At 37.2% G+C, this 15,327-nt stretch overlaps 4 protein-coding genes across 4 annotated transcripts; 1 reads left to right on the top strand and 3 right to left on the bottom strand.

Moving 5' to 3' along the window:
- The first annotated feature begins 161 nt into the window (after positions 1-161).
- Positions 162-4,688, top strand: Sec5 (secretory 5). Its single transcript, XM_011313625.1, has 7 exons — positions 162-248; positions 356-969; positions 1,299-2,784; positions 2,955-3,351; positions 3,441-3,767; positions 3,969-4,153; positions 4,431-4,688. The coding sequence occupies exons 2-7, from the start codon at positions 861-863 to the stop codon at positions 4,615-4,617; spliced, it is 2,691 nt and encodes an 896-aa protein (XP_011311927.1). The 5' UTR covers positions 162-248; positions 356-860; the 3' UTR covers positions 4,618-4,688.
- On the bottom strand, positions 4,634-7,506 carry LOC105271841 (cleft lip and palate transmembrane protein 1-like protein). Its single transcript, XM_011313626.1, has 6 exons — positions 7,415-7,506; positions 6,961-7,226; positions 6,437-6,830; positions 5,422-6,332; positions 5,057-5,308; positions 4,634-4,848 (listed from the first exon to the last, which is right to left on the bottom strand). Exons 3-6 carry the CDS (start codon positions 6,809-6,811, stop codon positions 4,746-4,748), a joined length of 1,641 nt encoding a protein of 546 aa, XP_011311928.1. The 5' UTR covers positions 6,812-6,830; positions 6,961-7,226; positions 7,415-7,506; the 3' UTR covers positions 4,634-4,745.
- On the bottom strand, positions 7,507-8,599 carry LOC105271842 (glyceraldehyde-3-phosphate dehydrogenase, testis-specific). The gene is made up of 4 exons (XM_011313628.1): positions 8,453-8,599; positions 8,214-8,355; positions 7,656-7,860; positions 7,507-7,596 (listed from the first exon to the last, which is right to left on the bottom strand). Exons 1-4 carry the CDS (start codon positions 8,455-8,457, stop codon positions 7,568-7,570), a joined length of 381 nt encoding a protein of 126 aa, XP_011311930.1. The 5' UTR covers positions 8,458-8,599; the 3' UTR covers positions 7,507-7,567.
- A 205-nt stretch (positions 8,600-8,804) lies between these two features.
- LOC105271839 (beta-hexosaminidase subunit alpha) lies at positions 8,805-12,813 on the bottom strand. Its single transcript, XM_011313624.1, has 6 exons — positions 12,331-12,813; positions 11,058-11,271; positions 10,694-10,809; positions 10,259-10,631; positions 9,704-9,996; positions 8,805-9,487 (listed from the first exon to the last, which is right to left on the bottom strand). Exons 1-6 carry the CDS (start codon positions 12,499-12,501, stop codon positions 9,050-9,052), a joined length of 1,605 nt encoding a protein of 534 aa, XP_011311926.1. The 5' UTR covers positions 12,502-12,813; the 3' UTR covers positions 8,805-9,049.
- Between the last annotated feature and the right edge of the window lie 2,514 nt (positions 12,814-15,327).

Raw genomic sequence — 15,327 nt, 5'->3', positions numbered from 1 at the left:
CCCACCCCTGAGACCTAATTACCGGCCCGGCAAAAATAATGATCTGTCGATTGACCCTATCATTATATTTTTTGAGGGCCTACAGGGGCTGGCATTTAGTTACCCGTAAAACGCGTTTTTTCTAGGGAATTCCCTAGGGACATGTCGGGCAAAAATCCCTCCACCCGGGCCTTAATTTCCGGAGTAACTAGCAGTCCAAATTTCGGAGTAAATTATATTTGCCAGATAATCCATCTCCGCCCAAAACGGTAAGTAGGATATTAAATTATTATTGAAGTAAATCAAGTAAACATCACTGACAAATTTGTGAAGATATTTGTAATAACTGTTAATTCGTTGAAACACAAATAATTAGCAGTCGGAGGCTTTGAAATCAGCTCGTCAAAAATTCCAGTCAGTGGAATCTGAGGCATCGAAGAGCTCAGAGTTGCTAAAAGGGAAGCTGGAGAGATATTACTGAAAAGTCGCTGAGTCTGCTAACGACAAATACCCCAGCGTTGCGTGTGGGCGCCCTCCCTCTTATGGGGTCGACTACTACGATGCCGCTGGGGTCACTCAAACCCCCAGAACTGAGCCTCTACTTTAGTCAATCCTCTTTGACATAACCTCTCCCAACCACGAACTACCTGTCAAAACAAATGTTTCACAAACTTCTAAATAAATACCCTACAATTCTGTCGGTACTGAACCCCGGATGTGGGTGTGATAGACTTCACCAGATACCAAATTCTTCATAAATTCTATCATGAATTTTGCGGAAGAACTCATCGAGGAATACTTGGAATCAGAAAAGTGCTATTCACTGTTGTCATAAGGCTTAATTTATTCTTATTACTCCTATTAAAAATTTTTCACTGAAAATGGTTCTACCTCCTGTTGTAACTGGGATTTCTCCTAAGGAAGGTCCGCCGGGAACAAGAGTCACGGTTCGTGGGGAATTTCTGGGAAATAGGGCACAGGACCTAGTAGGCAAGTATCTAAACTCATGAAGAAAATAAAATTTAAATCACACCTGAAATTGAATTATGTCCTTTAAAAACAATAATCGATCCGAAACCATTACTTCGTTTTTCATTGATGGTAAAATTGATTACAATTATTTTATTCACTATGAGCTCTGAAAATGTTCATATAATCACACTCGCGTAATTAATATGAATATAATGAAGGTTTGATCTTTCAAGTGGGAATAGTGTTTCGTCTTGATATCTGCAAAGAAATTATATTTCTTTGACCAAAATCAATTCTCTTTCTTAATTACACTCCGAGGATCTTAAAGAATACCTGATCGTAATTAGGTTTGACAATCTGCGGCTGTGACTGTCTCCTCTCCGCAGAATGGAAGTCTGCGAACAAAATTATAGCCCGTTCGGGTCCTTGCAAAGGCCGAGGGGATATAATCGTAACCACTCGAAGCGGTGGTCAGGGTACCTCGACAGTTCAATTCCGGGGATACCACGAGACCATTGGCCCAATGAAGGAATCCGCAGTCTGGGTTGAGGAGGCCCCAGTCCAGAGCTTCGTCTGGGGTCGACGAGCCCTTTCCCCGACAAATTATCAACAAGAGGATCCCTTAGGACTTAGCGTTGAGGGCAATGACGTTAAGAAATTCCCAGAGGACGAGCTGTGCGAGCTCTTCGGAGAAAGCAATGGTGAACTTACGTCTGAGAAATTCCATCCGGGATGGTTTCTCCTTCAGCATCACCATGCCACTTCCCTGGATGACCTGAAGGCAGGGCTCGCCTATCTCAGGCGTAAAGTGAATTCTCAGAAAGAGGGGCAGCTCTCCTTCCTGAAGGCCAACGTGGGGTCAGTCATGGAACAGCTGGAAACTATTGTCCTGCTGAAGGAGCAATTTGAGGCTGACGTCAAGAAATTCGGTGACGATCCCACAGCAAAACTCGAGGCAGCCATCAAAACATCGATGGAGGAAGCAAATAAACTCTTTGATGACGTGCTGGCTAGGAGGGATAGGGCAGACGCAACCAGAAGTGCTCTATCAGTCATGCAGCGTTACCGATTTCTTTTCTGCATGCCTGTCAATATTGAGAAGAATATAAAGAGGGGAAACTATGACTTGGTTATCAATGATTATGCCAGAGTGAAGAATTTATTCGGTAATACCGATGTTGAAATCTTTAAAAAAGTCCTAGCTGAGATTGAGAATAAGATAGAAATGCTGAGGGACATTCTACGCAAAAAATTGGAGGAAATTCCGTTCGCACTCGAGAGACAAAAGAAAATAATTCGACATTTAGTGAATCTTGAGGCTGACGGAGATCCTGCCTGGGACGCTATTGTCTCGCATGCTGCCTACTTGGACAAAAACATTTCCGGATGTCTTCAGGATTTTCTTGCCGACAATGCCAATGATGACGGTATCAATCGACAAAAGAGCAACAACTTGACGCCAATCGCTGCTGATAGGCAGAGGATGTTCAGAAACGATGCCAATTGCAATGTGCCTTCGAGAGTCTTATGTATTGAAGCGATTTGTGACGTTGTAGCTGAACAGTTACCTGATTTATGGCGATTGGGACAGAGTTACTTTACTGGACAGCTCCATGTCGCTGTGGACGCCGAAAAACAGGGGCCTTTCAAAAATTTGGTACTCAGCTGCATTCAGAGGGCCAGCGAAGCCATAAAGATCTATGGCAAGGATTTGACACCAGCTTGGCTAATGCACAGCCTGCGATGTTTTAGACAGATGTATGCTGCCCTTATTCATCTGGATTTGCCTAGTGAGGCTCTAGATATTTTTGGAAAATGTCTGTTCGATCTTAGGTGAGTGAAAAAAAACATACCCGATCTGAATAAATCAGATAAAAGTGATTTTTGAAAAGAGGATGAAAGTTTTTGTTGTAAAATTTGAATGGAAAGCATTCTTAGTTAATTCTCGAAAATATATAATAATAGAATAAAGAGAGAATTTTTCTTATGAATCTTCTTGGCAGATTGCAATGTTTAGTCGCTCTCTTCAAACAAACTGCTGACAATGTCGGGGGACTACAGAAAAAAGAAACCTGGCAATTGGAATACCTTCCGAATGAAGACGGTGGGATAACAAAATTGCCATGTTTATTCGAAGAAATGGTGATGGAGGTATCTGATCGTGCTCGAGAAACTGCCATTGCATGTGGACCTAGGGAAACGCCACTCCTAGACAATATCACACCCCAAGCTCTCTTCCATAATTCGGTTAAGATGCTCTTCGTAGCATTCTCAAGGTGCCTACAACAATTAGCTTTCAGTGGTAGCGAAGAGGCTAATGATGAAGATGATGTTTCTCAACTTGTCAGCTCACCTGCAGTTTACAGATCGAGGGAAAAACATAGAGGCCCTGTCACTCCGGCAAGTCCATTACTCTGATTTTATGATTAACAGGAAGAGATGATCTCATATCTATATTTCAATTGGACTGCTTTGCATTGTTCTTGCAGACGTGGGAGAAATGTTTGTTGATTACTCTCAGTAATATTCGTTACACCATGAATACTGTTCTGCCAAGAGTTGTGGAGGCTCTTAAATCCAAAGGATATCCTGATCTGTCGACTGCTGATGGCTGGAGGAAAGACTGGACGCACTTGGAAACTCTGGATACTGCAGTTTTGGATGCCTATCTTGAGAGACGATGTGATCCTCTCGTGGGGACCATTGAGCCTAGCATGTACCTGGGGCGACTCGAATGGGACTCAGATGTTGAGCCTACTCATATCAGGCCTTATGCCCAGGAAGCACTGGCTAATCTCATTGCTGTACACGCAGAGGTAAAATTCATACTAAAATTCTTTTGATATGATAAAATTCGCAAGCGACATGTGTGAGAAAATTGGATTCTGCGTTATTTAATTGATTTTTTCAAAAGGAAAATTAAAAAAACGAGAGCACTTCTGTGGAAAATTTTATGCCGCACGAGACAGAATAGAGAGGGATTCGATATTTATTTTCGTATTTTAAATAATGTGTAGGTTACTCGAGTGTCTCCTGGTCTCCTAAAACGAGTTCTATCTCATATTGTGGAGACAATCGCAGAGGAACTGGCGAGATTAATGTCTTGTGTGAGAAAATTCGGACCTTCTGGAATTATTCAAGCCCGAGCTGACATTACATTATTAAGGAATGCCCTATTAATTTACAGTACACCGCGAGCAAGGTAATTTCCATTGATTGTCAATCCTCTAAAAGTTGAATAATTTTAGGTTATGAAAAATTTTCTGTGTAATTTTCTGGATAATATTCAAGAAAATGACTCATGATATTTTATTGTGATGCCCTCGACTCATTTATAAAACTTGAAAAACGCAATAGAATATTTTACCAACTGCTGGATGGATATTGGATGGATATTGATGGATAAACTGCAAATATTCATTTTTGATAGAGGAAAAATAATGAAAAAAATGTAACTCTTTAAATATATTTGCCAACAGCACATTCTTTGAAGAAGCTCTAGATGCAGTTCCACCTCCAAAAAATGGGACTGACGCTTCTCGGATTGAGGCACTCCTCAGTAAAGTCACTTCATCAATGCAATTACAAATTCGCTGTCTTGCCGAGAGACCCAAATCAGCACAAATTAGTCAAGATGATGATCTAAACCGAACGACAGTTGTTTAACAAATAAAGAAACCAGTTGAATTTAAATAGTCTATTCCCTTCATTCAACTATTCGGTATAAACACTAAAAACAGAGTTTAAAATAGCTACATTGGAATGGTTACAATCATGTTTTCTGGTGATTTGTTTTAGTCTTTTTTCTTATCAGACTTTTTGATGGGGCCTGAAGGCATTGTCGGTTCTTCCACTATTGTGGTTGTATCCATACGAGTTTTATCCACTGGATAAAGCCTAGAAAATAATTGGCTGGAGTTAGAATAATGAAATCTATTCTGTTTGAAATAATTCAGTACAAATTATTTCGTAAATATGTTGGGGAGAGAAAATAAGGTATGATCTGTAGAGAAATTAATGATCTAATAAGAATTCCTTCTGCAAATCACTCTGTAAAGCAATAGTAAATTTATCAATTAATAGCATTCCTATTTTAAATACTTACCATCGTTGATACAAATAGATGAGGAAGATGATATCATCACGGAAACAAGCCACTCTGTGTGATGTTGGCATTGTTATAATAAATGCAAAAACGTCGTCGATAAACGTATTGAATGCTTTGTACATAAATGCACGCCATGGCAAGTGTGCTACTGATTTTAATTTGTAATTGACAAATAATTGTGGCAGCATGAAGAGGAATCCGAAGGCGTAGACTCCATTTACCAGGGAATTTATTGTCCATGAATACCAGCTGGAATTATTTCAATTTATTAATTGATTAATCAATCGAGAGTTGATGATTAAAAAAGAAACGAAGGAATTTAACTCCAGCTTGATCGAATCAAGTGTTCAAAGTTGATTTACCTTTTATGTGGCTGGTACAACAAAGAATAAACAGCTCCACCAATGACCAATGGATATAATAGATAGGATAAATATCTCATGCTCTCGGCATCGAATTGACGAGTTTTGTTCTCCTCGTTCTCATTCTTTCCATCTTTTTTCCCCATTACTCTCGAGATTATTCGTCCGCCACTTGAAATTTGAAGTCTTAATACTTTCTTGATCTTCCAAATCTCAATTAAAGTTCCAATTCCGGATGGAATTAACACAAGAAGAGAGGAACCTTCATCCAATAAATAAAGGAAGACGATCGTCGAACTGAATCCTCGCCAAACCACAGTCGTAACACTTAAGCCTTCAAAGCTGTCTCGACTCTTCCAGAAACTTATGTCATTTTTAAACGCCAGGAAATCGAATAGCAGGTGCATGGAAGCGATGAAAATCGTGCCAGCCAACAGATACAAATTCGTGTCAGCGTAAATTCCCTTGACTTCATCGACATCTCTGTCAGAGAAACCAAGTGATTTCATGGTCTCCATTGTAGTTTTCACCTGGAGCACGAGTCTCAAGAGTCCCATCGTCGTTGGAGCATAAGAAACCGTCAGATTCATCATGTGATCCTCGGGTTTAATCTGCACAAGGTCTCGATGTCTCGTTTGGAGAAAATCGTAATTGATTATTGGCAGGAATACACCCTCCCGAGTCACCTTGAGACTCTGCACGAGTTCTAAAGGAAGTTTTTGTGCTGGAAATTCTTCGGCATCAGTCACCATTCTGAATGTAACACGAGTTCTCAGGTGCGAGACCGATTTGGCGCGACTTTTTGGGGATTTTTTCGATTTTGTGGACTTATCATCGAGGAGATTGAAAGTTTCTGCCTCTGGTACAGCGAATTGCGTAAGTTTTATTCTTGTCATCACTGCATATGGATTCTAGAAATTCGACAATATTTTGAACAGAAACACATCGGAAATATTATTTCACGTATAAAAAATATATCACAGCGTGTATCCAATTGATCATTTGTGTTAATTACCGTTTGCAAGTTGAAAAATGAGTAGTCCTGTTTTTTGTTCTCAGTAACTTCGGGAAGAACAATTATGTGAAGAAATAGAGTTCCATTCTGTCGAGTTTTCGGTGGAATCTGTAGATTTACTGGCATTTCCTTGGGTGCATTATAATCAAATTTCAGCTCCGAGTGTATCCTATAGACGTCGTTGGTGGGTCTGGCACTTGGTGAAGCGAATAAATGAACCTGAAGTTTAGGCTTGTAATTGAGGTACGACTTCAGGCAAGTTGTTCCAGCTTCACATGATGGTGGAACAAATAATAGAGAAATGCTGTATATTGCATAGGCAATGTAACCCAGAAAAATTCCAGAAAATATAAGCGTCCACGAAGGTCGATGCATTTTTAGAATCTTCGCCAATCTAAGAAGTCGAATTGAATATAATTAAATACAGGCCAATTATACAATTATTATTATTGTTTATAAATTTATGAGTTATACGTTTGCACAATTCATATTTAAACCATAGGTGAACCAGGGAGAATATTTACCTTGAGGAATGCAATGGTTCTGGACAGAAGTTCACTAGGACTTTATGAAACTTAAGAACTTATTTTGCTGGGAAGTTATTCCCAAATGCATGGCGATCGGATGAGATTGTCTCAACGCACCTGTCAATTGTTTGCGAGAAATATCAAGGTAAGTCCGGGTAATATACAGTTATCACTAGGATAAACTTGCCGACGTAGACATGCTTGACAACATATTGGATCCATGCGCATGCGTAAAGGCACGCATCGTCACCTGATGGCTTGCGCTGACGTAAATTATTTGAAAAATATTGAATGAATTTTGTATATTTGCCATGTCAGCAATTATTTATTTTGTTTTTCTGTTTTAAGTTTACTGAATGCAAATATATTTGCTGCCGTATATATATAATTTTAAAAATTGAAGAGTTCACAATTTGTTTATTAAAACCCCAAAAATACTATACCTCTGTACCTTTTATTCTTAAACAATTGTACTAGAGCACAATTTTATTAAATCAAGGAATCATGTTGGAATCATCTTGAAATCATGTTGAAATCATGTTAATCCTGTTAAACAGAAAAATTCGGTTGTGCAATTTTTTCCTTTTTGAATAATAGTAGAAGTTCACAGTGGACATGCAGGAGAACAAGGTGCTGTAATAAAATATCAGTGTAGATAAAAGAAAGACATTCCAATTGCAATATAAACTCACTGCAAATCGCTCGACAGGGTGAAGATATGGGTGGAGTGGGTGGTGGAGGAGGTCCAATGGGAATTCTTTTTATCGTCACACAATATCGCGGCTGAGGAGGAGGTGGTGGAGCTGGATCTTTCATTGGCAGTGATATCACCTGGACTTTAGGGGGACAGGGCATGGGATAGTATGGCGGACACAGCGGATCCGGTCGAAGATAAACCTGAGGAAAAAAAATCATTTTTATTAATGAGCAAAATAGAAGATTCATCCAATACGAGTGCGAAATAACAGATAAACTTGTATTGTAGTGCGGCGTGCAGAAAGCCCTATTTTGCACACATGCATAATCAATCCTATTCTCTATGCAATCCTTTTAAAATTTTTACTGTATGGGAAGAACCCGTAAAAATTCTTTTACATCGAGAAATGAGTATTTCCAATCTTGTTTCATTTTTTAAGGGATTTTTAATGCAGATTCATACTGTGGCCCTATATTTAATTGGGTAGGTAACAGGATCTATGAATACTTCACGCACTTCCTGGTTGTTACATATAGAATTTTTGAGAACGAACCTCTGTTTTTATTGGTTTGGGTCCTGGTGATGGTCTCGGACACGTCAACGGCCAGGTGAAACAAATAGGAGGACATATTTGAGGTGGTTCTGAGTTCTTTATAATAGAGATTCGTGGCTGATTCGGAGATCCACAGCAATCCCTTCAATCAGAGAAAAACCCAATCAAATTACTAATTATAGAGACAAATAAAAAATTAATATAATAAAACAGAAGTATAAACGATAAAGAATTCTTACCGCATTTTTATTTGTTTGTCTTGAGATTGGAAATGATCGCGTTCTTTCTTAGATTGTCCAGATTTCCGTGAAATATAATGATAATCTTGAATTTTTACCCCAGAATATGCATTCTCACCTGATAATTTATGTAATTTCGATCTCAAATAATTTATTTCGGATAACAAAAAAAAATGATGCTCAATTTTTTTTTCCTCAATTTGCAACAGATTTCAGATTATCTGCATTCGAAGCAGATTATGAATATTCATTATCGCGTTTCAAGAAATATATAAAAAATATAATAAATAAAATATGGGGCTGAGGGATTTTTGTCAAAAGGATATGATAAAGAATATCGACATTCCAGAACTCAGTAACACTTAAACCTTTATTCATCTATTTGTACAATTCTCGTAATTAAAAAATACATTATACCTGCTAGCTTAAACCAGGCATACATCTTCATAAATTTTGTTCATAAATGTTCGAAGGCGTTCGTTAACAACTGGAATTAATGAACAATTTTACAACAAGAGATATTGAGAATTGAAGGAAATCTCAAATGATTAATTTCGCCACACAATTTTCGTAATATTCAAGAATAACCCGACAATCTCAAAAGTAACAAGTAGAAGGTCCATTGGGTGGTTGTGCAGGTACTTTCCTCTTCCTCATTCGACAGGTGTGCTCCTCAAGTCTTCTGGCTGCACGTTGGACAGTATCAGCATTGTCTGTCCAGAGTCGTTCAGCAGTTGCACTAGCCCGTGGCCAGATCCTCTGATGAACATTCGTGGAATCGACAAATTCACCCCACATGCAAGCCTCTCCTCCGAGCATCAAATGCATATTGACATTTGAGCCATTGAATGCCAGGGGATTGCATCTGTAAAATTTCTGCCAATCCCCACCTCCTGCAATGTGATCCAGGTACCAACAGGCTGATAACAGCACCGGATGTCCTTTCCTCGTTGCACTCGCCAATTCCTTGGACCACAAGCCTGTCCACACGTGCACCACTGTGTCTGGTGTGATTTCCACGTTATTATCGAAGACCTGATAATACAATTTACGAGTTTAAAGTAAAAAAAACTCTCAGATTCTCCTCAATACTACTAGCTTTAGCACTCAATCATTAAAAAAATAATATTTGAAGCTCATACTCATTATAAGTTCTAATTGTGATTTAAAATCTGTATTATTTACTGTGTTCTATCTGTACGATCTCTTTATTTTTTATTTGATTTTAGTTTTCGAACACTCTCGAATTACCTCTTGCCAAACAACAGAGCTTTTGTTATGAGCTGCAGGGATCTTCAAGAGTTCTGCAATATAACTACTCTCAAGACGCGTGAAGTCACTTCCCATTCCTTTTCTACTCATAAAATCACGGATATTGGGATTGCTCTGCCAGCAGTCGAAGGGAACCTCATCACCGCCCAGATGAATATATTTATCATGGAAAAGGTCCATGACTTCGTTAAAAAGAGTTGCCAGGAAGGGCCAGATGTTTTCATTGCTGGGGTCTATGGGACCCAAGCGTCCATCAGGTAATCCACTTCTATCTGAAATATGTCTCAATGATTCATTTAACAAGTTTCATAGAAAATCTCCGAAATCGAGAGATAGATGGAACGGAATCAGGAATAATTATGGACATTTCAAATTAATAGATGAATAGAATAATAAAAATTAAAGCAAAAGGAAGAATGAATTTAAAAAAACGGGACAACCTTGATGAATTTCTCTACCCTCCACTCAATTCAGTTGATCTTCCGTGAGATATATAGAAGTAATCCAAAAAGTATTCTAGAATATTCTCTTTACCATAGCAAGTAGTCAGCAACTCTGAATGCGACTCTCCCCAAGATCTGACATGACCTGGAGAATCAAACTCGGGCATCACTCGAATTCCTCTGAATCTTGCATACTCAATCACGTTTTTGATGTCGTCAGCAGTGTAGATCATGTCAGGGTGCCACGAACCCTTCTCAGACAATTCAGGGAAAGCTTTGCTCTCATAAGGAAAACTGTTATCATCGACGATGTGCCAGTGGAAAACGTTGAGTTTGTTATAAGACATGGCATCTAACGTCAAATAAATATCTCTGAGTGGAAAGAAATGACGGGACGTGTCCAGGAGGAGACCCCTGTGGGGTAGCATTGGAGCATCTTGAATTGTTTGGGTTTGTACTTTCAACTGAAACGTAAGTGGTATTGATTAGCTTTATTACTAGTATTGATTGATTAAAGTTGATTTACATTTGCCCCTTCATCAGCGGCTACCAACAGCTGCGTGAAGGTCTCCAATCCACGGAGAGCACCCCACACAGAAGGTGCAATCAAATCAGCTGTTTTTCCAGTAATCGTCAGGCTATCTGAAGCATAATAAAATCAAAAAATAGCAGTACTATCAGAAATCAATATTGTATGGGATAAAAATAACGCAAGCCTTAGGCAATTTTAGAACAAATAGACAGCAATCTTCTCTCAAACAAATATTAGCATGTTGGACACTTTTAGCAATTGAAAGACATTACAAGTCTATTCGCCAGCCAATGCCGGAGTTTTAACAGTGATAAAAGTTTATGGCGGAGCCTCCGCTTGGAGGCAATAAAATATTTACAGCTTTCGTTCATGTGGAGGTACGGTAACACCTCGCAGGCGCCATCAACACGAATGTCGAGGGTCTCGAGTTCTCCCTTGAAGGTTGGATTTTCGCGAATTGAATTTCTTTTTTCCGACTTTCGAGAATTCTGATAAGCGTAATGACTCTCTGATATGATAATACTCATATATCGACTTTTGGCTGCTTCAAGGACATCACAATCTTGATTTAGCTGAAAAATAATCATTGAAAAGATCATTTTTTTAAATAATTCAATAACTATTTTCCCCTTCCCTCCCGCAGTGTTACTGAACAACTTTCTCTGTTTCTGAAATAATTAGTGATGATTCGATAGTTGAGTCATTTTTATTTTTATTTTTTTCACTCAACTATTATAATTACTTTGCAAAGATAGAAGATAGCGAGAGGAAATACATTGTGATTTATCAACCATTGGATTTATCTTTCATAACGCTATGATAAAATCTGTTTTTGGATTTCCCCTCTAGACAATATTGAACACGCATATTTCACACTTACACGCCGGTAATTGCGACGTCAACCTGACGCCGCATTTAAAAATGCATTGACAAGCTGAAAAATAAATTCGATTGGAAATCTTTCGCAATCGTCCAATTACATTAAATAAAAATATTTTCAATATTACTCGAAGGTGCAATCGCGGATTTTATGGCGCAATTCATCAAATATAATTTTAAATATACAATAACATAATATCGAAAATAGAATAATAATAATATATTCTGTTATAATGACTAAATAGCGAGATAATCTCGTATATCTAATATCAGAATTACTTTGAAATGTTAAAGCAATACAATATTTCGAAAGAAAAGAGATTGCTCATTAAATAAAAATAGAAAATTCTTTCGGAAATTGCAATTCATTCCTGAATTTATTAATTACTCAAACTAATTATAAACTATTTAATTCCTCTCTCTGTCATACATAACGGGGATTGGGAAACTGGACGAAACAGAACCCTAGGTTATTTTGTTTTTTATAACTCAATAAAGGAGTTATAGCCGATATCTTCCCATTGTTCAATTTGATTATTATTCAATGTTTCATCAATACTGCGGCAACAAATTCGAAAAATATGAGCCACTAAAAAATGATAGAGATAGTATATTTTTTCAAATCAACCTAATCCATGATTCCCGAATAAAATTCATAAAAAAAAACCGAAAAAATGAAAAAATATCGGCAACAATAACTCTTAAATAATTGAAGATGTTAATTCTTTTATAATTAGCAAGAGATAACTTACATTAATATTAAATCCAGAGGGTTGTAGAATTAAGAATCCCTCGTGGAGATTTCTCTGATTAACCAGAGGCCAGGGTTCACCTTGAGTAGAAACAACCCAGGGTCCAAAATCTGCATGCCAGTCAGCACTGACCGAGCAAATCAAGGTCAAGACCCCCAAATACTTCCACATTGTTGAATAAACTAATTATCAAACTGGCAAGCACGAAATGTCGTGCTATCAGAACGACGTGGATGGCAAGGGGGCCAGTCGTGCACTGAATAACTTCAACAATTTCCTTGATATTTACATTATGATCTTTCTTGTTATCACTGTGCTGTTGACACAGTACAGAGGCCAGCGGTCAGATGAGAATAACCCGGGGAAAATGAACAGGGATTAGCGATTGATGATACGATAACAGCAGTCGGCAGATAATAAATATATCTGGTACCACAATTATTATTTATCCCCACATTTTTATTATCAATTCCCTGCTGCCTCTAGATCAGCGATCTTCATGATATCTTCCGTCAAAAAATGATATAAAATAATTATGAGTTTTTATCAATTAAGTTGAGACGTCTCTATCAATTTGTATCTATTCCTCATAGAATGCAGCACCAGTTGCTTCTGAATTAGATAATGTAATGCAGAAATTGAAGAAGTCAATTAATTTTATTAAAAAAAAAATATTTTACATGTTTCTGAGATAATCGGACAAATTTGATAGAGAGGTTGTTCTCTTTTTTATACGTCAGACTTTCAATTCGATTCAGTCGATGTAATTATAAAATTCCGATAACTAGCGAGATACATCAATTATTTATGGACTGAAATCCATTGTTCAAGTTACTATCAGTTATTTATAAAAATTATAATATGAAATAATTGCTTGAAGCAGTGAGAGAGTAAAATATCCGGATTTGTTCAATAAGGAAAAGAAAGAATTACACTTATTCAATCACAATTCATTATTTTCGGTAATCAAATTATTATTACTGATATGTTTTCATTTTTCAAGTTTTTTATAAATTCCTGAGAAACAGGTACAATTAATGTGAAAAAAGATGAAACACCGTTTCTGCCCTTTTTTCCGTTTTTGCAACGTTCGCAAAAATTCCCAAATCTTTGCCAAAAATTTAGAAAAATAAGCGCACGCCTCCCAAAATTTATGTCATTGAATAATGATAAAATCAAAAAACACTGTACCTTTCTACGTCAATCGGCCTCACGGTTCCCAAAAAATATAAAAAATGAGAAAAATCGGTAATAAATTTTTTAATGGAATAAGATAGACAATGTAATCCGAGAAAAGTATAAAAAAAAAATAGTGGATAAAGCACTCAATGCGCAGCTGAGGGGAGGTATGGATCAATACATGGGCATGAAGTTTTCACATTGGTTAAAAAGAAAAGTGTGAAAAGACGAATTTTATGATATTTTTACGATTATCCCAGTGCCCTGCCGACGAACCGGCATTTACGGCACTGTCAGGTGAATCGTAGCTTCATTGATTGCAACTTATACGCCGGGGTGCTAGCTAAATGATACATATATATAGCGGAGGGCCATATGCATATATGTATAGCGGAGGGTTATGTATAAATGCATAGCGGAGGCACTTGCGCACGCGATCTCACGCCGAAATTCACTATCCATTCACTGATATTCCTCTATATTCCGTTTTTTTCTTTACCATTTTCCCTCCCCTCTTTTACCCCCTTACAAGCGTTAATTACACATACGTCTACGGGTATCAGTAATTCACACGGCCGCACAGCGAAATTTTTATATTTTTTCAATCCCACTGTACGTTAGCCGGAAAAATTTATAAAACGTGATTATTCTGGAGAATTGTTTATTGGATTTATACGAAGAAATATACGGTTTTTACATTTTATCATTATTTAATGGATCCCAAAATATCATGATCCCAATAATTCATAGGATTTTAGAAAAAATACCTGAAAGTTATTGCCATATACATGCTCATATCCGTGAGTCATGAAATCATTATAAAATGGGGAAATGGTGTTTTTTTTTTTGGGTCAATCCGATCAGCGATTTATCAGAAAATTAAAAAACCGATAATTTCGGCTAAATGCGTATCCTTAATGCATCCTCACCATAAAAATTGTAATGAATACTTTAAATATTCAGTTTACACTATTTTCACGAATATTCAGCGTTTTCCTACAATATTTTAGGCTCCTGAGCCAGCGAAACCCCATCCTGACTCCGAAAGATAACAAAAACTAGGTTGATCCATTTTTCCATGTTTTCGAGAGATTTTCGGATTGTTTTTCCGTTCAATTTTCATTCAATTCAATGATTCAAGGTTTAGAATACTAAAAATTTTTATGCTGTACAAAAAATTCATAGAAAATTTCTGTAGTTGATCGCTGGATAAAGTACGAAATCGTCGCGTAATTTTATCCGAACAAGTAAAATCTCAAGGAAATAGTCGACTTATTGCGCGTATAAAATACAAAATTCATGAGCGATCAACAATTTTTATGAGGCTGCTGTGCTGTTTGTACGTTATGTTCCATCAAATTTCTCAATCGTCTGAGAAAAATGAGGGATCGACTAGCAAATACTTTCTTCACAGAACTCATTAGCCAATACCTAATCAATTTATGGATCCCAGAAATTGATAAAAACATTCTCTTCAATTCCTCCCACTGAAAGCGAAATATAAATTATATAAATAAATATATAAATAATATATAAATATAATATATAATATATTATATTCATATATAATATATTAATATACTTATTTCAAGTGTGACGAATATACTCTGAGAAAAGAAATTTTTTCCTCAGTATATATTCGGTATTAGCACATCCTGTGGAAGTATTTATACATATTTACTGGTGGGAAATAGATATATTTAAAATGATAGGAAAGGAGACTAAATATTTTTTTTTCTCTCTGTCTTCAAGTCCGATATATTTTTTTCCGTGCACCGGATGTACGCAAGTAGTAAATGCCGAGTTTGGACCGGCAGT

Source organism: Fopius arisanus, unplaced genomic scaffold (genome assembly GCF_000806365.1).
Source record: "Fopius arisanus strain USDA-PBARC FA_bdor unplaced genomic scaffold, ASM80636v1 scaffold00126, whole genome shotgun sequence".
NCBI lineage: Eukaryota > Metazoa > Arthropoda > Insecta > Hymenoptera > Braconidae > Fopius > Fopius arisanus.
This window is presented reverse-complemented; position numbering and strand designations above follow the sequence as displayed.